Below are 26,653 nucleotides of genomic sequence, written 5' to 3'. Positions count from 1 at the left end.
GTTCCGAGTGAAAACCAATAACGTTGGACAAATAAAGAAAATAAGGTACCTGCACAACGCTGCTACCACAACACCTGCTCTCTGAGGTGCTAATAGGATGACAGGCTGTAGACATTTAAGCTTTGCCATGTTTTATTCATTATTTCTTAACGTGCTCCCATCAAGGTGAAGTTAAGGGGTGGTAAAAGCTTGTTTACTGCCGAAGATTTGAACTGAAGTGTGAAATCACCTACAGTATTGCTTATAAGTATCCATGCTCCCCACCAAGAATTGTATTTCTGTCATATACAATCATGGGGAAAGACGTTTAGGACTGTTTTTATGTCCCAATGGAGGTAAATGGGGTTTGTCATCTACTTTTTCTTAGTGTAATGTAAATGATAATTACAATGTTTAACCACTGTCTGACTGACTGATAAAAAATTTAAAATTAGTAAGTAGTACAAAGAAAGCTGGGAAGAGGTGGTTAAAACAACGCAAGAGGAAAGTAGAGCAGGAGGGGTACTGGGTGAGAAGGGAGTCCCTTATGTTTTAGATATGCAGTGCAAGGTGAATGAATGCATATGTTGAATGAATGTGGAGGTGTAGGTATGTTTATGAACATCTCCTTGCAGATAAAAGATTCACAGACTCACCTGTGATCTCTGCCCATATGGAAGGTTGTTATTTTTAATATTCCCTGTAAAAACACATAAGTTCCTTGAAACTCTTTGAATAGGCAGCGATAAACAGGAGTTATGTGTACAGTTGCTATAGCCTTGCCTAGTAAATAATATTCCACAAAATTATGGTGCTAGTAGCCAGTCTTAACCAGAATACTGAAACAGGGGTGTTCTTCCTCTAGGATTGAGCATGACAACACTGGACTGAACGCAGGGTGGTTCCTCGACCGTGTGATCGTCACCGACATGAACAGACCTCACCTCCGGTTTTACTTCCCCTGCAACAACTGGCTGAGCAAGGAGGATGGGGATGGGCTGTATGTCAGAGACCTCATTGGCAGCCTGAATCCCATGGATGTGCCCAAAAGTAAGGTTTTAAAAAAAAACCAAAAAAACCAAAAACAACAACTTGACTTTCTGGTGACTTGTAGGAAAGGATAGGGCTGCTTTGGGATGATATCATCACATAAAAAGTAATTGTGTAGTCTAAGCTAATTTAAGTTTTCTTTATAGTCAGTGGAGAGAGATATAGGAAGATGCAAGATGACTCAAGAGGGTAATTTCTTCTTCCAGTGTTAGATCTGGTGTCTTAGGGTGGGACAACTCACTGTTTGGAGAACCTCCACTTGTTTGTCAAGTACTGAGAGATCTGTGATTACAACAGTAAATTAGATTGAATACCTACATGAAGATGAGAGGCATCCTACTCTGGAAGATGTAGCTGGTACCCCTGTGTGCTCTCCAGAGAGGCAGCATGGTTGCAGTCCTGTCCATAAAGTTAAGTGTTTCCAGTCTCTGGTGATGTCCTGCAGGAAATTTCCATAGCGGACCCAACCCTTTTGTTCTAACTCTGCACTGGTTTTGTTGTAACTCCACGCTGGTGTTGCTGTACGTGTGTATGATACCCACGCTGAGCTGGTGCCTGTTTGTTCAGCGTGGTTTTAAGTTAATGATGTTGAATTGAGGCTAGGACAGCTTGCACCTCAGACATGTACTCCCAAATTGGGACCAGCGTGGCGGCCACGCAGTGATGTACGGTGCATGTAACGTGAGTGATCAAGATGTGAAAGAGGAGCCAGCAAACCAGCCTCAGGTGGGATGTCAGCACTCCATCTGCAAGCGCTAATGAGGAAACAGAGTTGTGTGCTCCTTATAGACTCACCAGGGCACTGCTCCTTTCTGGGAGCTTAATTTTGGGCATGGAAGTGAAGGTCATCAGCTACAGGTCTGTGGGGAGAGAGAGCTATGTGGTTCACTGCTAAAAAGAGGAAACTTGTGCTTTTGCCAGGATTTAATCTTATTGAGAATAATTAGTAGACCTCTTGCAATAATGTTGCTGACAGTACCACTTAGGAGCAATTATTTGGTAAAACCAATTTATTGCCAGACTTAAGCAGTGTTGTGAGCATTGACAGATGATCTAGAAGGGCAAAGTATTGTTATTTTTATTGAGGTCATGTTAACAGTGAAAGAATACATTAAATTGACCCGGAATTGTTGAGTAATTTTGCACTGTTGAGATACAACCTTCTAAAAGAGTGCTGGTATGTTGAATATGTAAGCATTAAAGGATGCTGCATGTGAGCTAGCGTGCACAAATAATATCCATTGACAAGAAATGCATATTGGAGCATTTTAAAAATGCAGACATCCCCAGGGTGGCTGCCACAAGGGAATGAGGTAACGTCTGGAGACGTTATCTGCCAAAAACCCACCCAGTTACTACTGGGGCTGTGTGTGCTGAAGTATCTTGCTGCTTTTTTAATCAAATTGATTTGTGAAATGGAGAATCTAAGGACACTCGAGGGGCAGGAGGTCTCTGGAGAAGGTAGTGTATGAGTCAAAGCAATGTACAGTTAAGGAGAGGTTCCCTTGAGGAAGAAGTCAACCATTCAATCTTAATGGATCTTTAAATGACACAACACCATATCCAAATTTATTATTGCCTCTGCCTGGGAGAAATGATTCAAGGGAACGTGTGTGATTTCCTCCATCCTGTTCAACACCTGTCTCACAGCAGGAAAAGACTCGTGGGCTAAACCTTCAGCTGGTACAGGAGAGTGCAGCTCCAATGAAATTGCTGGAGCTACTTTGCATTTCACAAGCAGAACAGCCAGTCCCGAGCGCTCGCTCTTCTGGAGATGTGGCTCTGGGATACGGATGAACTGCTCTCCACGTGCTTGGCCTGGGATAAATATGAGTAAGATCATCCCCCGAGCGTGAAAGAAGAGATTTAGGCAGGCATTTGTCAGAAATGCATCAGCTCTCACCACCTTTATCAGAGACAAACCCCCACTCCTGAGAGGCACGGGCTGGGCTCTGCGGCGGCGCGCGGAGGCGGGAGCTGGGCTGAGGCCAGAGGCATGGGCGAAGGGCTGGATGCCTTCCAGGTGGCAGGTCTGAATCCGTAAGAGGAGAGGGTTAGCTCAGCTATCTCAGGTTGCAGCTCCCCTTGAACCATAATTAATGAAAGATAAACATCCCCAGACCGCTGTGGTGAACTGTCAGCTGCAAATGTAAATGTATCTGAATTAATATGCCTCCCTCTGGATCCATAAAGGTCTGAAATGAGATTGTGATGTGGGTTTTGTTGTACATACAAGCCGTTTGCCCTGAATTTGGTTGGGTTTTAGGGTATTTTGTTTTTTTCTTTCCAATGGATTAAATAGTGATGTTTACTCTTTGAGTATTAATATTTTCTAGGCCCCTAGATAATGAAAAATTATGTGAGTTTATGTAAGGAAAGATAAGTAATTCCCTCCTAAGTCTGTGTTCCCATTAGCAGTTCAGTGCCATATTCTTCTCCTTTCTAGTTATGTCTCTTCAATCACATCTTCAATCCATTTATTACTTCAGTTTTTCTTTATAAACCACTCAGACATTGTTGTTGCCAAACTTAGCTTCATGCTTTGCTTTCATACTCCATTTGCTGTCACAGTCAGGAATGTTTTCAGAGGGAATCAAACAAGTTTCCTCCAGGTGCCCTCTCCTGCAGCACCCTCAGCTTTTGATCTTCTCCCGGAGAACCTTCCCGTCTTTGTCATGAGGATTTACCTTCCTCTTTTGAACTGGAGGTCACTGCTGGGACCTTCTCTGTGCTTTGTGTGGGAAGGATGTGGGCTTGAAAAAAATAAACTCCTTTTCTTTGACATATTTTTGATTCATTGAAAAGGCATCTGAAGCCTATTTGAAGGGGGGCTGTTGGTGCTTTTACCAAAACTGACTAAACTATGGGCAGACTCAGCCTTTTTCTTGGTGAGGGGCACAGGCCAGATAGAAAATTCCTGTAGACTGTGAGTTTTGGGGAGGTTAATTTTAAGGAGGGAAGGAAGAAAAAAAAAAAAAAAAAAAAAAAAAAAAAAGAGGAATAATTTTAAAATGCAGAAAAGTATGTGTGGAAAAAAACTAGTCAGAGATAGATAGATAGATAGATAGATAGATAGATAGAGTGGAAAAAATGGGCACACACACTCAAAACCCAAAAGCAGAGTACTTTTCATGATCCAAATAGAACTGCCATGGATGTCTGACTTGGCAGTTGTAGACACCTGAGTGATTGCATTTACTTATCCAAATAAAATGCCTGTTCCCCGTTCCCTGTGGAATGCCACACGTTTCTCAAGGAGAACAGGTTACATCTTAAGTGTTCCTGCTTGAATGATCCTCTATTCCCTGTATTCACATCCATGGCATCATATGCCCATGGGCCTTTGACAGGGATAGTGTCACAGATTCTTATTTACCCAGCAGCTTCTATTGGCAGCCTGGATTAATTTACACTACAGGTATTAATTACAAGGGAGGGCTATTGTTCATGTTTGTGCTGCTCCACTTGAGTTTATGAAGCCTCAGGATTGTATGACTGTGGCTGAGCCTTTGTGCAAGGGACAGGCTCAAAACTGGAGCCAGGTTCCAGTTTTCCTTTGAGTGTTGCCAGTTTTGGATCACTCTGAGGGTGTCTGATGTCCTGCCAAAGTGGTGGGGGTGCATTCATCACAGCTTGCAGCTGCACTGGGAGATCTACTGACCCCATGGAGGTGTAGAAGGACATGAAATTCAGGGATCAGTTAATAGAATCACAGAATCCTTTATGTTGGAGAAGCCCTCCAGGATCACAGAGTCCGACAGTTTCCCCAGCACTGCTCAGCCCACACTGACCCATGTCCCCAGGTGCCCTATCCACATGGCTTTTGAACCCCTTCAGGGATGGAGACTCCCTGGACAGCTGTGCCAGTAACTGAAGCTCCCAGGCCCTTGTCTGAAACTTGCAGATTGGTCAGGAATTGTTTGTACCACTCGGTGGACAGATTCCCATGTCCCTTACCCCACAGTGACTCTCCTTTGCCTGGACCTTGCCAGCCTTTGCCTCATGGTCTCCACCCCTGCAGGTGGGACACCAAAGTTGTGTCTTTCTCCATCCCTATGTGTGATAAATACAGCTTTTTGTCACCTGGCTGGAAAGCAGGGAGCCCTGAGAGCTGGTCTTCATGTGGTTTGCAGGGTTTCTCAAGACATAATACCAAAATATATCTGCAAGGCTGAGTTTTGTCCAGATTCATAAAAGATGCTGAGGTTTGGTCAGGTTAGATGCCATGCTGTTTATCCAAAATAAACATCTTTTCTCGTGGGGGGAGACCATAGGCAGTTAAGGCTGCTCAGCTGCTTGAGGTTGGTCTGGGCTCTGTGCAGTGCAACCTCCAGTTATGCTCAGAACAAGGGAAATAGATATTGGCTGTTCTTGATTTCCCTTGAAACCTCTCGCTAATCAAACAATGCTCTGTACATGCTTTACTCTGAGAAAGCAGAATCATTCATTTGCAATGGGGATGTTCACTCACTTGGCCCTTAAAATCACGCTCAAGAGCACAATGAGCTAAAAATTAATTCAGTCTCCTGTGCAATTCTATCTTACGCTAACCTGTCAAATTTTGGTCAAGTCTTTGCAACTTGCCTGTTGCAAATGAGGTTGAGAGACAAGAACTAGTTTTCATCTGGCTTTTTGGTGATCAGCCCCCTGAAATTATTTAGGATTGGACACGACGGGTTATAAATGTGCTTGGCACAGCAACTCATGTCAAATTCTTTCAAGGCTGAATATTCCCAGTAGGACAGAATTGCATGTGTGACACCAAACTGAAGAACCACTTCAATCTCTACTATTTCTGGGTAAAGTTTAATCTTATTTGATCTATTAATAATGAAAGTGAGGAGCACAGTGATGTGGCACACCTCGACCTTGAGGATGGAAGAGTTCCACCACAGTTGCATTGTGTTTAATTTTTCCATATTTAAGTGTTGAAAATTGGCCACCTATTGCTATTCTTTATTATTATTGCTATTATATTTTTTTTAAAAGGACCACAAGAGGAGCTCAAATATAGCCATCCTTTATCTAGGAGTGGGTCTTTTACATTCAGACACAACATTTCTGCTTTGATGAAACAAGAAGCAGTTTTGAAAGGGGAAGTTGTTTTCTGTGTCAATTTTCTGGTCTGATTTGGGGCTGATACATGGTGCATCTGACAGTTTGTATGGATACGTCCTCAGGATAATGGCTGTGGAGTCACAATGAGCAGCTGGGATTTGGATTCTAGTAAAGAGGTGAAATTAGAGTGGTGAAATTTCCCCGAGTGCTCGTGCAGGCAGAGGGGGGAGTTGCCTTGAAAACATTAGAAAAATGTCTGTTAACAAGGCATTAACCTGCTCTAGGTTTTCAGATCCACTATGAGCTAAAACTCATGTATTTGAGCTGTGAATGTGAGCTTATTCCTTTGCTCTTTGGAGGATTCTTGGGCTAAGGCTTCACACTTCATTGTCCAGAGTTTTAATGTTGGCTGTTGGCTGACTTGAGGGCTCACGAGCAGTGACCTGGCTGTGACTTGAGGAAACATCTGGAGCAGCAGGTGTTGGTGCACATGATTTACTTTGAGTCAGAAGCTAAATCATTCCTTCCATCCTGGAATATGCATGGCCTTAAGGGATCAGAACTGAAACTGTGGCCAATATTTCCCACTGGTGTTAGAAGCTCAGGTAAGGAGCAGAATTTGGGATGTGAGCCATCAGGTGATGATGTCCTGTTGGATTTGCAACCTCATTTTAGAAAAGGTTGGGCTTGAAAACCAGCACTGGTCCCTCATGGATAAGTCTTTATCCCTGGAGGGATTGAAAAGCTGTGTGGATGTGGCCCATGGGGACATGGGTCAGTGGTGACCTTGGCAATGCTGGGGGAATGGTTGGACTCCATGGTCTTGGAGGGCTTTTCAAACCTAAGTGACCCTTGGATTCCCCTGGGTTTTGCTTCAAAATGAGGTCACACAATTTCACACTTTTGGAAACTTTCATGATGGGAAAAACGAAAAATAAAGATTATTTCTAAAGATGCAGAAGTTGAGGAAGAAGGAATAAAATATTAATATGTGTTCTCATCAAAATGCATCTTTATTTGCTCTGAAAGCTGGAAGTATATAATCAGCACAGGAAAATGCAGATAAATATATTTATGAAATACATATGAGTTGTTTGCTTCTGAGTAATGGCGAGTAGCCTCTGTGTTCAGGATGAGGCCTTGCTGCATGGTGAAGCATTCAATAAACAGGGTTTGTAGAAGGAGTAACATCTTTTACCACACCATTTATAACACTGGGAAAAAAAATGTCATGCTATCTGGCATACTGAGCATCCAGAAATGTCTTTTCTTTTTGATCAAAAATACTTCCTTTGTTCTAACAAGGACTTCACTTTCCCTGCAAAGGTTTGCCCAACTTACTGTGTCCAAAATGAGGCAGCTGTGGACATTTTACTTAACACACTTTTTTTTCCCTGTTGTTTTTTTCTCTTGTGCTTTCTCTAAAGATGGGTAAAATGAAGGAGAAATGGAAATGTAGAGATAAAAAGGAACACTGGTGACTTGCAAAACACAAAAAATGCACAGAGCCCTGATACGGGACAGAAAAAGAGATTTGTAATTCACACAGAGAAAAAGGATTTTGGAGAGGCAAGAGTGTGTGGCTGGTAAATAGATCTCTGTGTACCCAATACAAAACAGAGAGTACAGCATGTTTTTGAAGACATGTGATAATTTTGACTAATTATGTCTATATATGGAAATTAATTCAGCTTTCAGTTTTAAAATGAAGTAACTTTTTAAAAAAATTCTGATCTATTCAAAGCAAGACTGAGGTACAGAGTAACAATATGATTTTCAACAATACTATAAAATTATTTCACTCTTATTTCTGAGCAAAAGTGTTTAAACTAAGGGGATATTCTCAATTATTTCTTCATTTTTGATAATAGCAGATCTGATGAAAGCAGAAAACAGACATTTCTTTTGTGAAATATTTGCCTTTTTTTTTTTTTTTTTTTTTTTTTCTTTTTTTTAATGGACTCCCACTCTGGGGCTGAACTAATGAAAAATAATGATAAATCTTGGGGAATTAGATGAACAAGGATTTCTGCACCGCTGTCACAAGGTGGGTTGCCATGTTCTAAGCTCCATGCTTCTGCAACTAAACCACCATTGTCTCCTGAGCAAGGTCGTTTAAATCTCACTTCAAAAAGTCATCATCACTTTGAAGTCACAGTAGGAACATCAGTTTAGCATATCCTACAAGCAAAGCCTCCTGCATGTGGTAGATTGCCTCTCACAGGCCCTGCAGAGGGATGATCCAGGCTGAATCCTAATATATTAACTGTTTGGGTGCACGCCTTGGCTTCAGGAAGAGCTGCAGAGAATGGAGGTGAATCTCCTGGTTTCTGGCCCAGGTGGGGAGGCAGGGACTGGGCTCATCATGGGAGGGACATGAACAGTGACTGGGGGTGATGCAAGATTCGACAGAGCAGCACAAGCACAGACACAGAATACCCCGAGGCCACACAGACCCCAAGGAGCATCAAGTCCAAACCCTGGCCCTACACAGGATAACCCCAAGGATCGCCCCCTGTGCCTGAGAGCGTTGTCCAGATGCTCCTTGAATCCTTTCCTTTTCCCACGTGTTGGGCCTCCTTGGGTGGCAGCAATAATATCTCTCAGGAGCACACTTTTGGAGAGGTCTTGTGAGATTAAAGGAGTGCTGAACCAGGGTCAAGGCAGCCTTGCATCTTGAGTGCTGCCTGTAGTGACAGGAACCCCAAAGCCTTGCAAAGGCTCCTCAGCATTTCTCCCCTGCTAACACCATGTTTTGGCAGAGGTGCTCACAGCCAAAAGCGATGGAATCAGAGAATGCTTTGGGCTGGGAGGGGTTTTCTAAAGCTCAGCTACTCCAAGCCCCCACAATGAGCAGTCACATTTGCAGCTAGACCAAGTTGCTCAGTGCCCTGCAAATGCAAAACTCCTCCTTCTCCAGCACCCCCTGCTCCAGGTGTGCTTGCAATCTGCATTTCCAGTTTGAACCCTTGGATAAAGATGCTGTTCCCCACCTCTGAAGGCACAGCACATTAACAAATGTAGCCGTCAATCACCCTTGAAAGAGATTAATTATTTTTGCGCTCTAAACCAACCCTTAGAATTCAACACTTTTCTGAATGGGATAAAAAGAAGTGCTCTTTATCTGTGTGCCATTGCTTTGTGCAAGAGCAGGACCCAATTTTGAGACAGAGCTGGCTGCTGGTGAGCACAGAGGAACCCCTCTGCTTTTACAGGTATTGCTTTAGGCTCTAATTATATTTTGCTGTCTCTGGGATCCCTGCTACTGTGTCACAAAGATTTGTAATGGGTGGGCTGGGTGAGTTTTCCTTTCCTTTGTAGAGACTGAGTTGTTGGATACACAAGACCAGCAGGACATCTCCAACCAGAAGGTCACCAGGAGCTAATGTAGGAAGAGGTTATTTTATCCTGGTGGGATGAGCTCTCTGCCAGGACAAACATGAACTAAATTCAAATGTTTGCTGTGAATCAAGTGTGTTGGGAGGCCAGGTCCCAGCTTTGTGCCCTAGCCATAGGCTGCCTGACATTTTAAGGATGCTCTGACCCAGAACTCTGTCACTGAGGAACTTGCTGTCAGGAGCTTCCACTTTGACAAGTCAGTCCCTTCCATCAAGAAGAGGTTTTGTCAGACAGTTCCTGGTGGGCTGGCATGACTGACTCGATCTGACAGGCAGGAAACAAGGCATCTGGGTATTAAACCACCATCCTGAGCTCAGGTGAGGCTGTGGCAGACTCAGGCTGGAATTGTACCGCTTCTGCAGGTCCAGGTGCCTGCCTCTCCCTCCAGCAACAATTCTTTTCACACTAACCACAAAAGTATTCCTCTTCCAGCAGCAATTCAGAGATGGTAGCAGTGCCTTGCCCCTATCCACCCAGCCCCTTTTCCCCATCCCCTTCCCAAATCTGCCTGCTCAGTGCTGAGCAGCACAGGATGGATCTCAAACACTGCAGCTCTCGGGAGCGCTGTGAAAACAGAAGGATAATTGCCAAGAGTTGCCTTATGAGAAGGATCCATCCCTGCCTACGGCTCGATTCCTTGCTTTTAACCCCATGTGCTTTGCCTGTGAGGGCTGTGACATTTCCCAGATATTGGATGCTGCTGCCCTGCTCTACAGTAGGTCAGGCACATGGGAGGCAAGCACAGCTGGGAGTTCACTGTGTCCTGCAGAAGGTGATAACCCCAGGTAATGAAACACAGTCAAATTGGTTTTCCTGCCCAAATCTCAGGCTCCTGCTGCAGGAAACCCAGCAGATTGTGCATAAACACACTATCTAATGCCCCAAATAATAGTAGATACAAAATTTCTTTAGGCATTTCCATCCTAAGGTGCTTCAAGTGACCATGATATCATATTGCTAAAGAAATGACATTAACAGATGAATATCACATGGCTGGACAGTCAGCTGCAGCTTGCAGGTGGCAGGATTTGTCTGGGATATGTCAGTGCATTCTCCATGGCTGGAGGCAGGACAGAGGCTGCACAGAGCATCCAGGGGTGTTGGGTCTGGATTAAAAGATTCTGGGCAGAGTATGGGGCCAGTGGTGCACCCAGGATGGAAGTGACAGTGGGGACAGCCTGGATGGGGAATACTGGGGGCTAGGAGAGCAGCAGCCCCATGCCCTTCCTCCCCCAGGATGTGTCTGGAGTGCATCACATTCACAGACAAAAACCTCTTGGCTCTCAATGGAGAGAACCTGGCTCCAGACCACAGTGCAAAATTAACCTTTCCTCTTGTCTGTTGAAAGCTGAGGCTGAGTTAATCAGCAGACAAGCTGATTGACTGCCACTCCTCTGCTAAATTAATGCAGTAGGGTCACATCAGTGCCACCCCAGTGTCTCCCAGAGATGGCATCCTGGCAATGTCTTCAAATGCAGACACACAACTGTGAAGAAAAGGAAGGTGCTGTTACCACACAGGGCATTTACACTTGTGCATTGCAATGTGAAAGTGGAAAGAAGAGAAAATAGCTACTGCTCTTCCTACTGATTTTTTGTTGGCTGTTCTGCTCTTGGCATCTTGCAGTACGTGTCTCTGAAGCTGCTAATTTTGCTCCTAGGAAAGCTCCCCTCCCCGTGCCTGTGCTGCAGTCAGCCTGTGCACTGCTCGATGGAGGCACAGCTTTTACATTAACATTTTGCATGTTCTCAGTGCTAGGAGAAGCATTCAGGAGGGGAAAAAAAATATCCAGGCAACATCTTGATCTGTGTTTTACAGATGAAGTCAGAGCCATGTACTGGGGGGCCTTTTCATGGGTTTTAAAAAAAAAAAAAAAAAAAAAAAAAAAACAAAACAAAAAAAAAAACAAAAAGCCAAGTGGGTATTTTTGAAAAGATGATTCTGCCACGGGCTTAAAGAATAGGGAACAACATCCACCCATGATCAAAATGAAGAGTACTTGACTTATGGCAGATCTCATCCTGGCTGCAGTGAGAGCGTTCTCTTGCATGCTTTTAGCAGCTGAATCCTGTCTTTTTAAGAGGCAGCATCCCTTTCCATTTAAATTGCTCATCCACCATGTCACTCTGTAAGATGTGCTGATGTACGAAGCACAGAAGGACCCCTGAGCAGCATGAAGAGCTCCTCTCCTTGCTGCATCTGAATGTCAAATTGCATAGAGAGGGAGAAAGTGCTGGCAAAAATTCAGCATGGCTCAGGGTTTGTTTCCTGAAACTGGAGGAGCTGAAATTTTTCTGAAAGCAGACCTGAGGGTCAGGTGTGGGGACAGGTTTCAGCATCCAGTTTCAGAGTCGTTAAGAAGGAAAAAACCTAAGAAAAGACCTTATGAGCACAGGCTAGGCATAGTTTGTGAAGCAGGAATGTGCTCTAACCTAAGCCAAGGACCTCTAATGCTCTTGAAGTAGTTTTGCCTACAGAAACACATCAGTGTGGAAAAGAGCCATGCCAGGACATGCCATCCACCACAGCCATGCTTACATTAGAGGGGACAACATAAAGCCCTCACCACAGTGCCCTGTGACTGCCACCAGCCCAAAGTGATGGCCCATCCGTGGGCTCAGGCTGCTGCAGGGCTCCTCAGGCTGGCACTGAGAGCAGCACTGTGAGTGTACAGAGCCCTTGGGACCACCTGGTGCTCGAGCAGGAGGTCAAAAGATGCCACTCTGGACCTCAGATTGGAAACACAGCCATGCTGAGACACCTTTAAAGGTTTCTGATCTGGCAAGCAATTTCACCGGCATTTTCTTTGCTGGCCAGATGTGTTTCTGCAGTAGCCATGCAAGGTGCCCTTCCTGCATTGTGTTTGCTCACTTGCTTTTCCTGCACTTGTTCTCTGCATGTCTTCCTTGATGCTCTGCATGCATTGAGATGTCCTTCTGGTCTGTGTCTCAGAGACACAAAGCTTTTTCCTGCAAGGAGAATGTAAGCTGAACCGCTGTAGCTTGTCCTTTTGAGGATCCTGTTATCCTGTCAGGTTCTTCTGGCTTCCAAAAAGTGGAGTGGAAAATTAATCACTGAAACAGATTAAATATTCTAGAGGAGGTACAGGGAGCAGAGCTTCTTGGAAAATGTGGTCTGTAATTAAAGATTGCAAGGTACAGTGGGTCAGTTTTAGTTAGAGCAGCTTAGTGGCCGAGTAGAAGATGTAAATTGCACCATCCCCACACTTTGCTAATGCAAATGAACAATTTTGGTGTTGGTGTATCTCTAGCAGGTTGTTAGAGCTCTGTGAACTGAAGCTAAAGAGTTAAAGAGAATCATTAAGGCATTTTCTCCCCTGTCTGAGCCCAGCTCTGTTCTTCTCTTTCTTGTTATTTAGTGTTTGTTGCAGTTTTATCATTATTATTTTATTTGCCGTGGCATGTTTTGCAGTGAGGCGCCAGGGATGTCAGCTCGATTTTTAGCCTTTTCCCAGCGCATTCATTAAACTGTGACAGGTGATTTTCCCTTCTGTTTGGGTTCTGCCCTTGTACTCCTCACCCTGGGAGCTGAGAGCATCGTTGTAATTCAGGGGATGGTCCAACAGCCGCTCCTCATACGTTTGCTCTCACGTCCTCTGCCTCTGTGGGAGCACGTGCACCTCTGCTGTCTTTTGGAATAATTTTTAATATGCACTGATCATGGTGGGGGAGGTGGGGGATCTGTTCTGGGAGTGGGAACCCAGTGTTGGTGATGTTCCATGGCTCCTGAGAGAATCCATTAGCTGCCTGGGAAGTGCAGTAAAGATTATCCCCTAACTTGGCACTTGCCAAAGGGAAAAAAGTTGCAAAGCAAGAATCACAGTTAGTGGTTGGACTTGATGATCTTAGAGGTCTTTTTCAGTCTTAATGGTTTAATGATTCTGTGGTGCAAGAAGTTCTATTTTTGCCAAGGATCTGTGTGTGAGGAGACTTGTGCCTTTGACTCTTTCACAGAAGCAGCGTGCCCAGGACTCAGAAATACAGAAGTGACATTGCACAGAGCTCTCAATATCAGCTACCCAGGGTTCACTAACAGGAACTCTGTTCAGGGCTTGTATGGCATCATGTACTGCTCAGTAGCAGATTTTGCATTCCTCTTCATCTGTTTGTGTCTTGCTGCCTGCCTCCAGCACTCATTTTACACGGGAGAAACAGCATGAGGCGTCTGTCCTGGCTGTTTGCTTGGAGGAACAACATGGCCAGGTGACTTCAGTAACTTCTGAATCTGAAGTCCAGATTTTTGAACTTCAAAATCTTCAGTCAATTTTGAAAGCTGCTCATATTTGGCTCAAATTTTGCTCATATTTGGCTCAAGTAAAGTCACACTGAAGATCATGGGAGCATTTTCATTGGTTCCAGAAGAAACTGAGGTCACTTTTTCTGTCCTTGGGCACCAAGTGGGTCCCACCCTGATCTGTCTGAAGAAGTTGCTTCTCAAATTCACTGACATGATGTGTATAATGTCCATGATGTGCCTCACCCACAGGGGTTTGGTGCCATAGATGATGCATCTTCACAGTGTTACAGCTCCTGGGTCTACTACTGTTTCCTCATTAAATAAAAAAGACTGGATGACTGGATTTTTTTTTTGTTCTTGTTTTTTTTTTTTTTTTTTGGTTTTTTTTTTTTTGTTTGGTTTTTTTTTTTTTTTTTTTTTTGTTTTTGTTTTTTTTTAAGGAAAGGGTGGCCACCTTCACTTTTTTGTTTCATGCAGTGTGGCTGATATTTCAGAGAATCAGAGAATGTTTTGGGTCCATCAAGTTCCACTCCCTGCCATGGGCAGGGACACTTTCCTCTAGACCAGGTTGCTGAAAGCTCAATCCAGCCTGGCCTTGGACATGCCCAGGGGTGGGGTGTCAACAGCTCTGAGCAACCTGTGCTAGTCCCTCACCCTCCCCCAGTAAAGAATTTCTTCCATATATATTTAGTCTAAATTTCTCCCTTTTCAGTTTAAATCCATTGTTACTTTTTCTATCGCTATGATATTATTTCCCCAAAATACTTGCTTGGTATAAACTAAACTTTCAAAACAACTCTAGGACAGAACTGGGGTCAGGCCTGAGCTTGGGCAGGCTCTGTAACTCATCAATATTTGGAAAAAGCAGAGCTGGTCCATAGGTCCGGGTTCATTTAATGCCTTTGCATCCACATTAAAATTTTCACTTTCACTTCTATTTCACTCTTCAGTGTCAAGGCCAGGAACCAAGTGATCTGTCCTCCTATCCTGGGCAGTGAATATGCAGTGGCAGAATCCTGCCTATGGATTTTGTCCTCCTTGTAGAGAAGGGGGTCATTGCACCAAGAGCCACAGTTCAGACCACGCTTTCAAGACAGCACCAGCGCAGCCTGAATTGGTCTGTATTGTTGGGGTTTGCATCAAACCATTGAGTTATTAATGTATTGGGATTTCTGCCTCCCTCATTGCAGTCAACAAATACGTGGTCCGGGTTTTCACCGGTGAAGTCAGCGGCAGCGGAACAGATGCGGATGTCTTCATTAATATCTTCGGTGAGAAAGGAGACACAGGTATTCAAATGCAAATCATTTCCTAAAATATTTCCTCCTGCTCTGCAGGCCTGAGATTCTCAACAGCACACACACACACACACACACACACACACACAGAGGCAATCTGGCAAATGCAGGATGATTTGGCAGAGTGAAAGGCACAGAAAGGGTGGCGTTAGCTCGGGGGGCCCTCACATCCACGCCCCTGGAAGGTGCATCTGCAATGCAGCAGTTGTGGCTGGGTGTGGGCATGACTCAAGTTACCCGGCGTTAAAAAAAAGCAGGCTCTGGGAAAACGCAGCGTAAACCACCAGCAGAAAGCAGTGGAGAAAGTGCCAACCCACTGAAGGGTCCAGCACCACTGTGTATTTACAGGGAATGCAGTGGGAGCTGTGTGTCTCGTTTTCCAGCTACCTGGATGGATAATGACATCCCTTGTCTATGGCAAAGGTGGTGGCTGAGCCTGCTGGGCCACTTGTAAAAATAATTTAAGCAAGGTTTATATTAGTTGGGTTTGAATAGCTTTTTTTTTAAAAAAAAAAAAATTGTACTTATTTTTAAATGTAGATTGTGCTGCAACAGTGGTCTGGAAACTTTAATTAATTTTTTTTTCTCATTAACTGAATAATATTAAAAGATGTGCCCAAACCAAGCTCTCTGGGCCAAGAAGAGAAGTGGGTGGAGATTCCTGGAGATTCCTGTAACCAAGGACCAAATATTCTTTTGCTTTTACACTGCACCTATCCTGTCAAATTCAAGAAATAATGGTATGGTGTCTGCCAAGTGTCCTTGAACAGTTTATAAAACCTGGTGGATAGGGCTCACCCTTGATTAATCCTCCAGAGTTTTACAGGAGGATTTATCTGATCTCCCTGACGACATCCCAAAGTGGGAGTCTGGATCTTAGCTGGGTGTCCAGGCATCTGTCACATCCACACAGAGAAATAACACCCCTAGGGAATGATTCATCCTCTCTAAGGCAAGAGGGGTGAGTTACCCACTGACCTCTTTCTCTGCACTGGTGCCTTGGGTAGGTTTCATCCCACTCACAGCATCACACAGCCTGCAAACAGGAGCTCAGCTTTAATACTTTTCATAAAGGCAAACCCCTGTGAGATCAGGAAAAAGCCAACAGCCCCGGCTGGGTCCTAATTTGAAAATAAATCCTTCCTCTCAGATACAGCAAAGAATTCTGTGTCCTGAAATGTCAGAATCTGCAGCTTGTGACCAAAGCCTTTCTTGAACAGTTTGGAGATTTTCAAAGACAGTAAAAATAAAAGGGAAATGTGGTGATATGAAAAAAAAATATTTAAGAGCCATCTGGATATATATTTCTGAAAGCTCTGAGAGCTGCAAGTAACTGTGACATTAGAATGGAAATCCTGGTCTTTTGTGGGCTTGAGAAAAGGTACCTTTTTATTAGAATAGAAAGCCCTCTGCCATTCCCTTGAATCCTGGGTGCAGGGAGCTGATATCTAGGGAATATTTGATTCAGTCAAATATTCCCCAGTGGTGACTTTCTGACATTCCTAAATATTCCTTCACTTACAAACACGCATGTGCCAGTAACCCTTTCCTCCTTGGAGTTATTACTTTTGGGGTTTGTTTGTCTGTTTGTTTGTTTTGTTGTGGGACTTTTTTGTTTGTTTTGCTTTTATTTTTTATTTTTTCTTTGCCCATTCAGGTGTGAGGAAACTGGACAATGACAAAGACAATTTTGAAAAAGGAGCAGAAGACAAGTTCACGCTGGATGCTCCGAATCTGGGAAAACTGAGAAAAATTAATATTGGGCACAATAACAAGGGAGGCTCTGCTGGCTGGTTCCTTGCAAAGGTTAGTTACTCCTGAGACATTCAACATAAGCATCTCATGGGCTCAAAATATCTCACCCCCTCAGTGGTCTGCTAGCCAGAGATTTAAGGGTAATTGCTGGTGATACAGGTTACTGAGAAGGACACAAATCATTTCATTCTCTTGACTTAACTCATTACCATGACCATAAAAATACCAGAATCCAAGAGTTATCTGTTGGATCTGTTCACAGTGAAAATTTGCAGACTCATAGCTTGCCCAAATTTAAGTGATTTATCATTGGCTCAGCAAAAGAGATATGCTTGCCACAAAGACCCTATTCTTCCACTTTCCTGCTCATTTTAATCTCCTGCTATGGGATAGGAAGGTATTACAGCTTTTAGTGTAATAGTTGAAGGAATATTTCAAAAGGGGAAATCTGTGACTCTTCTCTGGTCTCATTTTCTTTCCTCTGCTGATGTAGTCTAACACAGCTGGCTTTAATCCACAGAAGACCTGACCCCATATTTGTGAATCCTCAATAACAGGATAGTTCAGTGTAATACAAATGCAAATATTAGCACATGCTTCTCCCCCACCACAAAATGCAGGAAAAGTTACAATGTTGGCAGCCCATGAAAAATGTTGAAATGAAAAACAGAGAGGCTGTGCTCAATGTCATAAATAGTGGGGGGGCAAAAAACACAGAAACTCATTCTCACATCACAGGTGTAATGATATAATTTTTGTTGAGGTTGGTGAGGTTGCTCAAGTCCCAGAACCTGGTGTAGTGCCTACTTGCAGCCAACACACCAACCCTGTACTCTGCCCCAGGTCTCCAGGATAATTATGATTAAGTACGATGCAGCTTTGGCCTTGCAAATTCAGATGGAAGACTGGAGAACTGAGCTAAAATGGTTCTGTTGTGTCTACTGGTTTTAGATGTCTTATTCTGTAATTTGGTTCAATACTTGGACACTCTAGTGTTGTCACTTCAGGATGAACCTGTTCTCATGTTTCTTGTGTTTTCAGAGTGGCTTATACTCAGAGATGGTTTTCCACCTTTAAATGTAATAATAAACCAACTGAAAGGAACCCAGAGAGGATCAGCTGGTAGACAGGCATTGGAGTGCTAATATTTCTCCCAAACCTTTTCTATTTTAGTCTCTAGCACTCCAGCTCTCTCATGCTGACAATCCCAGCCCTGGCAGGCTCTGCTGTCTGTGTCTGTGGAGGTACAACAGGACTCAGGAGTGCTACAGGCAACAGCAACGTGTGGGATGAATGACAAGAGGGGAAGCTCTGTTTCCCAAAGAATGGTTTCATAAATTTATCAGAAAGGACAGATTTCAGATTCTCCCTCATTGTTGAGAAGTGTCAAGGGCTTTCTATCCATAATAGTGATTTTTTTTCCCTCCCTCTGAGACATAACCCACACAGAGGAGTAGAGATTTTGATTTCTTCTCTTCTGACCGAAGCCCTTTAATACTCTTCTCTGCTGGTTTAAAATACTACAGTAACTCTATGGCAGGATTCAGGAGTCCAGCAGAAGATATTGGTAAGAAACACCTCAGCAGGAGATGCCAAAATCTAGTCTAATATTAAAGGGGAATATTGTTCCCCAGCTTGTTTCAGCAAAGTATCACAGAATTCTAGAACAGTCGGGTTTGACAGGAACCTTAAAGACCCTCTCCCGGGGCTGCTCTTGATCCATTCTCTGTCCAGCCTGTCCAGCCTGTCTTTGGATTGCCCCAACCCAGGTTCAGGACCCTGCACTTGGCCTTGTTAAACCTCGTGATATTTGCACAGCTCCACCTCACTGTGGTCCAAGAGCCAAATCCTTCCAAATTCGAAACTGTTCCTGCCACAGGGTTTTTATGGCAGTGCCTCTGCCATAATGGTTCCACCCTGGAGTAACTGTCTGGGATCTAGTGATAGCACTGTGTCACACAAGCTCATCTGATGGTCTGCATTTGCCCTGAAATTCCAAGGCATTATTTTATAACCAGGCTCTAAAACAGAGAGAGAGAACACAGCCTGCTCCCAAAGCAGAACAAAGAGCTGTCGTTCAGCTGATGGAGAGGAGTAGCCAGCAAACAGGCTCTGGAGAGAAGGAAGACAGGCCAGGCCAGCTGGTCTTGATAGCAGAGACATCTGGTCTCGTACACCACAAGAGATGCAGAGTGGGTTCACTGGAAAAAAAGAAAAAAAAAAAAAGAAATAAAATAAAAAGCTGGGGTTTTACTCACTGATTGTCTGAAATTCTATCAGCACTAATTAGGGAGTGGAGTGGGATCTCCTTGAGTATTGAGTATGTTAAATACCAAGTGAGAGTGTGTACATTAAGCTTCTGCTCTTCTGCCACCCCGTTGTGTAAAGCCTTTGCTTTTCCCATGCTATTTTCCAACGTGGTGTCTCTTTTCTCTTAGGTGATCATTGAGGACATAGGCAACAAATGTGTGTACCAATTCCCAGTTGGGCGCTGGTTTGCTTTGGATGAAGATGACGGGAAAATACAGAGGGACATTCTTGTTGGGGGCACTGAAGCCACAGGTAAAATCATGGCCCAAATCCGTGGTGGGAAATGGGAAACTAAGTCTATTAGCCATGTTTTCTTTGGAAGATTGAATGCCTTATGCTCAGGGAGGCCTGCAGTGAAGCGTTCTGCTGGTGACAGGCTGTTTTGTGTGAGGGTTCCTGACCTGCCAGCACATTTCCCACCTTTGTGTCTCACCTGTGAAGCTGTGCAGGACCTATGTGCTGGTTTGTCGTCTGGTGCACCTGGATAAGGGGCTGCTGGGCAGGGAATCAAAGATACAGCTTGTACCTTCAGCAAATTGCTCACCAGCACTCAAACAAATGGTTTGTTATTTCTGAAAGAACAAAGTAGTGAATATTGTACTTTAGCTTCTCGTCTGGAGAGCTTTTACAAAACAAGAAACCCAGTGCTGAGCCCTAAATCAGTCTTTTTTATTATCCAACGTGGTTAAAGCAAAGACAATCAAAGTTTATGTCTCTGTTAAAAGAAACCTGGATGTAAAGTCCATAAAAGAACTTGTCATAAGGCAGTAGAATATTTGGATAATGTTCTGCCTGTATTTATTTAATGGCATGAAGGCAAACACTGTGATGATGCATGTGACAACTGTTCTTCACTTCCTTGTATGGTCTTCAGCATCTGCATTCCCCCTGCATGTGCATGAGGAAAGTGATCTGGGTGCAGGATCCCTCGCTGCAGGATGCTTGTTAGGGAAAATCAAGGGAAGAAACCAGAAAGAAATTTAATTAAATCCCAAAAATCTTCCTTTGTCTTTTACCACTCATGACTGTGTATTTTGCTTTCCTGCTCTCTGGGATTTTGTTGAAGATACATCAACAGTAAAGCATGCTTGAGTACTTTTTAATGTAAATTTCAAAGGGAGAATTATTTGTGAGAGTGAGTTCTGATGTTTTTGCTTCATCCCAGGTCCCTATTGAAATTTCTGTCTGATTTAATCAAAAAACTTGGCTTAGGTCTCAACTATTTTCTACGTGCTCCTATAGTGTTTATGTGTGTTTTTGATGCCATGAGACAGGTTTAAGATGCTTTTCTGTGAGGTAAGGCTTATGGGAAGAAGTGTTTTCATTCTTAGACCAACAGTTGGAGATAGAAAAAAACCCCCAGAGACACTTTCATCTAAATAGGTTTCTTTTCAGGGGTACTTTTCTTTCTTCCAGCTGGGCTGCTACCTCTCCCAAACCTTGTTTTGCTGAGATCTGTGGGTTCTCACTGTCACTGTGGAGGTCCTGATGGCTTCAGCAGCATTATAGGCTAAGAAACAAATAAACCCAAAGTTTTCAGAGTTTTGTGATATTGCAGATTTTGCCACCACCGTTTAAAGAAACACTTCTCCATCCTCTCAGCATTCTCTGACCTATTTGGTGTTTGATATTTCTCAAAATCAAATTACATACTTACCAATTAATTTTTTTTACCTTTCTTCATCTAATCAGCATCAATCACCTATCAGAGCAAATAAATTTTTTTTTTTTTCCATTGGGCCATGGAATAGGGAGGTGAATGAATTTGGTCACCCCATGCCCATTTCTCTTGGGCAGTCTGAATGTAGATGTATATTTCTCAGAATTATGTGTGGGACAAAAACAAATGAAGCATTGCACTGTAAGAGAGAAGCTAAAACAGACCAGTGGGAAATCAATAGAATCTCCAACATAACTCTAATCAAATCCATAACTCTCAGACTCCTTTCCTCCCTTCTTTTTTCCCCTAACCAAATTCCTGATTCCCCCAGGCATTGTGTACAACGTGGCCGTAGTGACCGGAGATATCAGAGGAGCCGGCACCAACTCCAAGATCCACGTGATCCTCCACGGCTCCAAAGGCTTGAAGAACAGTGGGAAGATTTTCTTGGAAGGAGGTGAATTTGAGCGTGCCAGGACGGATCTCTTCAACGTGGAGATAGCTGCCCTTCTCAGCCCTCTCAGCAGAGTCACCATTGGGCACGATAACTGCGGTGTCAGCTCTGGCTGGTTTTGTGAGAAGGTGAGACTTAATTGTCATAAACTCACGGAATCATTAGGTTTGGAATGATTCTGTTCGGAAGGAGCTGGTGGAGTACTACCACTGGGCCAACACTGCCAAGAGTTTTGTCTGCAGGAAGCTGTCAGACCTGCTCCCCATTCATAACCTGACCCTGACAACCAGACCAGTTCAGAAATAAATAAATAAATAAATAAATAAATAAATAAATAAATAAATAAATCTGCTATTGTTTGGAAGGCAATACCCCCGGTTTAACAAGTCAATATTATACATCACACACGAGAGCTGCTGATTGCCTCAAAGGCATGTTAGATGCATAAGTCAATCACTCGCTAATTGGGTTGATTGCCCCTCTGCAGTCACAAAGACAGAGATTATTGTTTGCTCAGCTCCAAAAGCACCTTCAGATGTTTGCCCAAGGGGCTGGACAGAAATGCAGCCTTGGATTGTGCTGAGCATTTCAAAGTTATCATCTATGCTCAGACTGCCCTGAAGTTTATATATATATGTGTATATATATATATATGTATATTATATTTTAAAGGGGAAAAAAAAAAAAAAAACCTAAACCAAACACCTAAAAAAAAAAAACAACAGAAAGTGGTTGAGCACAGCTTCTACTGGGAGGCAGTGGAGAAATATGCAAAGCTGTTACCCAACAAGTTATATTTCTTTGAGAAGAATTCTACACAGCACTGGGGGAAGATGTTGGAAAATTCTTCTAAATTTAGCACGTGGTGTGTGATCCCTATATCCGTGGGTAATGTTTGGTTTTGTACCATCCAGTGCTTAGTACACATGCCAGAGATTAATGTGGCCTTATGTTAACTCCCTGCATCTGTGACTAATAAGTTTTGTGCCAGCTAATGCTTCCTTGTTTGCTTCCACCAGTGATTAATATGTACTGGTAGATATCTTAGTTTGGAGAACAGAGATGGAGTGCCAGAACAAAGAATGATAAAGAGAAGTGCATCACAACCTGGACACATATTTGAGATACTCTCCAGGAAAAAAGATTCACCAGAAGATCTGGAACCATAAAAGAATTTTGAGGAATGGCATGTTCCCAACTGACCACCAAAAATCCCCAAAAGTCCCCATCTCATATCCAAGCAACTTCATGGAAATAATAAGCATATATTCATGCATACAGGAAGTGTAATGAATATGTGACAAATATATATTAGTTTAATATTTGGTCTGTTTGGTTGCTGCTCATGCTTTGAGGTGAAATTCCCATGATCCAGCATCATTAAGAAAGCATTTTTGTCTTTCCAACCCAGCAAATTGGTTGGAGAGTTTATTTCCCAACTTTTGGTGACAACAATAGATCATGTACAAGGTCATCAGGAGGGTGGAGAGGAAGGCAGATGCCTACCCTGAAGCTACCAGGAAATTCAGTTTTCCTGGCAGGCAGAATCAGCTTAGGATGGGTGTGTTTGAAGGCTTTTTGTAGCCTGTGTTTCCTGCAGAGCCCTGTGGTGCCCTGGCCTGGTGCAGGGCTTGTGCTGCACGCTCACTGCTGGTGCCACCCTGCCTGCTCCCATTCCCTTCCCCTCCTGGTGTTTCACCTATTCCTGGGTGACCCCCTGTGATGTACAGCCGCAAAAATGGGAATAACAGAACAGATGAGTTGTAGCTGTACTCAGGACTGGGATTTGAGCAACCAGTCTGGTTCATATCGGTGCAGAAAAGCTGATTTTGAGAGCAGGACCAAGATCTCCGGTTCTGTCTTTGCTCTGTTTAAGTTCTCAGCTCCAAGGTCCTGTGGGCTGCCAGTAGCAGAATATTCGATCTCCCTGTCCCAATCTCTTTCCCCAGGTGGTGGTTTACTGCCCATTCACTGGGATTGAGCAAACCTTCCCATGTGGGAAGTGGCTGGATGAAGATGAAGGGGACGGTCTCATCGAGAGGGAGCTCTACGAAATGGTTTCCCTGCGCCAGAAACGGCTGAAAAGTAGGTGCAAGTGTTCCAGGAGGCTCCTGTGGCCATCACCCCTCCTCCCACAGGCCACATCCCCCTGAGTGCCCCCTCAGTGACGTGGGTATAGCCAGGGTCAAGGAGAGGCTCGGGTGGATTCAGTCACTGGATCATAGAATGGTTTGGGTTTGGAAGGGACATTTAAAGGTCATCTAATTTCAACGCCCCTGCCATGGGCAGGGACAATTTCCACTGTCCCAGATTGCTCCAAGCCTCATCCAGCCTGGCCTTGGGCACTCCCAGGCATCCAGAGGCAGCCACAGCTGCTCTGGGCACCCTGGGCCAGGGCCTGCCCACCCTGCCAGCCAGCAATTCCTGCCCAAGATGCCAAAATCTGTGCCTGCCCTGTGGCAGTGGCAGCCATTGCCTGTGTGCTGTCCCTGCAGGCCTTGTCCCCAGTCCCTGTGCAGCTCTCCTGGAGCCCCTGGAGGCCCTGGCAGGGGCTCTGAGGTGTCCCTGGAGCCTTCTCTTGTGCAGGGGAACAGCCCCAGCTGGGCCAGGCTGGCTCCAGAGCAGAGGGGCTCCAGCCCTGGCAGCATCTCCGTGCCTCCTCTGCACTGGCTGCAGCAGCTCCACGTCCTTCTGATGGTGGGGCATGGGTTTCAGCTTTGAAAATACTGCTTTAGGGAAGTACAAAATTAAACTTCTAAATATTTTGAAGAATCATACCCATTTCCTTAAGGTCCACTGGCTTAGACTCCCTCAGACATCATCTCACCTTTGCAGACAAGCCAGGCTATTTTGCTTATCACTACAGAAGCAAAGCTTTCTTGTTATAGATGGGAATAAAAAACGCAACAAGGAGACAAACCTTGGTGGAGGAGGGAAGGGAGAATGTGAAATAACACAAAACTCTTCCTTGTTGACTCCACCTATTTTTTTTTCACTACCCTAGAGAAATAACAGGTCTTAGCCCTGTCCATCTGGCAGGTGCGTGCTGGATGCGGAGCCTTTTCTCCAGAGGGAGGCAATGGCACACGTTTGCTGGGAGGAGCTGCTCTGTGCTGTGCCATTTGGCATGTTCTTCCATCCCCACACGCTCCAGCTCCAGCCTGGTTCTGCACCAAGCCAAAAAATGTCTCTGCTGCCCGGCCCGTGCCGGTGTGCCCATGTGTAAACAGAATATTTTAATTAGGATAATAGGCACGGTTTAATCCGAGAGTGCTTCGGGTGGGCTCCTGCTTAAACAGCAGTTCATTTGAATAAGCTTTATCTAAATGTTAGTCAGCGTTGTAACCACATTGCACCTCCGACTCGGTCCATTTAGCTAAAGCATTTGCAACCTTTAACCCCCTATTATCAGCTCTGATTGTTATTGACAGGCTAATTCCCTCACCACTGCATTGCAGGAGATAGACAGAGAGCATTAGCCTTGAGAAATCTGTGACCTTTAGCTGCCAGATTATAGAAGTGTAAGACTCGGAGTAAGAAAAGACCTATTATGTCATCTCGCCTATCTCCCTGTGCACACAGGACTGTCCCTTTCTGCAGGGATGATCAAAGCTGGCTTCAGCCTCACTTGGGGTATCCATGGTGAAACGCCTCCCAGCACAGCATCCAGAAGCTGCTCCCGCAGCAGATTGCAGCTCCATATGGAGCTTGTATTTATTCTGTGGTTTTGTTTTTTTGGGTTTTTTTTTTTTATTCCCTCCTCTCCTTATCTTGAATGTTATCCTGGAAACTGTTGTGCCAGGTCTTGTCCTCCCTGGTGTTTGTGCCCTGGGCTTTTGAGACTTTCCAGAGTGCCTGGATACCTCAGTGTGAAGGGATGGGAGCCCAGGGGATGAGCCCAGCAAGCCCTGGGAGGATGATGATGGGTATTTGGGGAAATGCCTGGCCTTCTCCAGCAGCCTCAGCCCTAGCTCAGACACATCTCCCCTGGGTGCTTTCTCCCTGACAGCCCTCTATCAGCATTTAATCCTGGTACAAGGTCCCATTTCCCCTCCATGCATGCTTCACTCCTCCTTTCCCTCAGCCAGGGGAGGCCAAAACACACAGATGAGAGCAGTCTTTGGTGTCTGAATTGCACTTGCAGCTTTCCCCAGCAAGAACAGACTTCTCCATCCACAGATTTTACTTCATTTCTGCTCATCTAAAACTTGTTGCTGCCTTTCAAAGAGGAGTGATCATTAATATTTTGTATACTATTAAAACAGAAGCAAAACTTTTTCAGAGAGATCCCTCTTCCCCTCTTTTTTTTTTTTTCAGTAGCTCTTGCCTCTTTTTATACAGTCAAACACTGAGTAGACCAGTAAAAATCTAATTTATATGCATGCCATCATATTTTTATATTCCATTCTGGGCTCTGAAGGTCAAGCTGTGCTAGTGTGGGCTCGGGTGTGCTGAAAGGGTTAGCAATTCTCTCATTAGGATTTGTTAATAATTCAGCTGATGTCTGAGTGAGGAAAGAAGGCTGTTCCCTCTCCTGTAGGTGCAGCAAGGCCTGCAGAAGTGACACACATTATGGTCAGTAAGGTATGCAGATGAGGGGCTCTTTAGAGGAAATAATGTCACCCTTATATATGCAACAATATTCTGGTATGAAAATGTAAAGTTGCTGCAGGTGGACTGGACTTATTGTTAAAATGTTGGATGGAGATGAAAATCAAGAAAGATGAAAATCAAGACTGGCCACAATCTTAGGGTACGTCATGTAGTATTAAAGAAAGTGTTAGCTGAAATCATGACAAATTTAGGCATTTAAATAATTCAAAACCTTTTGGAAAATATCTTTACACTGAGTATTGTACTTCTGAGTGTGTTTGTCCCACATGGTGCAGCCTCACTAGGGATGGACACCTGAGTGGCCTTTGAGACAGCCTGTTCTGCAAGAAGCATTTTTGGGATAATTAGTCCAGTCTTGGGAGGCTTTTTATCTCAGGATGAGATGATGCATGTCTGTGTCCTACTCCAGACACAGATCAGACAAGTTTTTAGGAGCTACCTGGAGCTGCACTGCACTGTGCACAAGTAACTGGATACTGACAAAAGGAAAGAAGAATATTTCCCTGAATTTATGTTCTTTGAAGATTGAGTTGTAGGTATTTGAGAAATGAACTGAAACAACAGGGTTGGATCACTCCCCTGCATTACCCTGCTAGTAGAGTATAACAAGAGAATATGGTTCACCTCAAAAAAGGTTGTTTATGTTTTTCTCATTTTTTTATTTCAAATGAAATTGCAGAATTGTGTTTCCAATCTCATCCCTGCACGTCATGCAGCTGCTGATTATGTTTGTGCAGAAAAAGATGAAAGGTCTTTGTCTTTCTTCATCCTACCCTCTCTATCTACCAGGGGAAACAGTGATAATCATGTTTTTCACCA

General features: G+C 44.1%; 1 protein-coding gene across 1 annotated transcript in view; it reads left to right on the top strand.

Moving 5' to 3' along the window:
* Window positions 1-893: 893 nt before the first annotated feature.
* LOXHD1 (lipoxygenase homology PLAT domains 1) overlaps window positions 894-26,653 on the top strand; it is a 121,674-nt gene continuing 95,914 nt past the window's right edge. The window contains exons 1-6 of the mRNA XM_041464129.1: window positions 894-1,029; window positions 14,934-15,032; window positions 16,699-16,847; window positions 19,235-19,358; window positions 21,098-21,348; window positions 23,170-23,305. Of these exons, the coding sequence (XP_041320063.1) occupies window positions 909-1,029; window positions 14,934-15,032; window positions 16,699-16,847; window positions 19,235-19,358; window positions 21,098-21,348; window positions 23,170-23,305 (880 nt within the window). The 5' untranslated portion in view covers window positions 894-908. The remainder of the gene's footprint in view (window positions 1,030-14,933; window positions 15,033-16,698; window positions 16,848-19,234; window positions 19,359-21,097; window positions 21,349-23,169; window positions 23,306-26,653) is intronic.

Source organism: Pyrgilauda ruficollis, unplaced genomic scaffold, assembly GCF_017590135.1.
Source record: "Pyrgilauda ruficollis isolate IOZ18807 unplaced genomic scaffold, ASM1759013v1 scaffold170, whole genome shotgun sequence".
NCBI classification, from domain to species: domain Eukaryota; kingdom Metazoa; phylum Chordata; class Aves; order Passeriformes; family Passeridae; genus Pyrgilauda; species Pyrgilauda ruficollis.
This window is presented reverse-complemented; position numbering and strand designations above follow the sequence as displayed.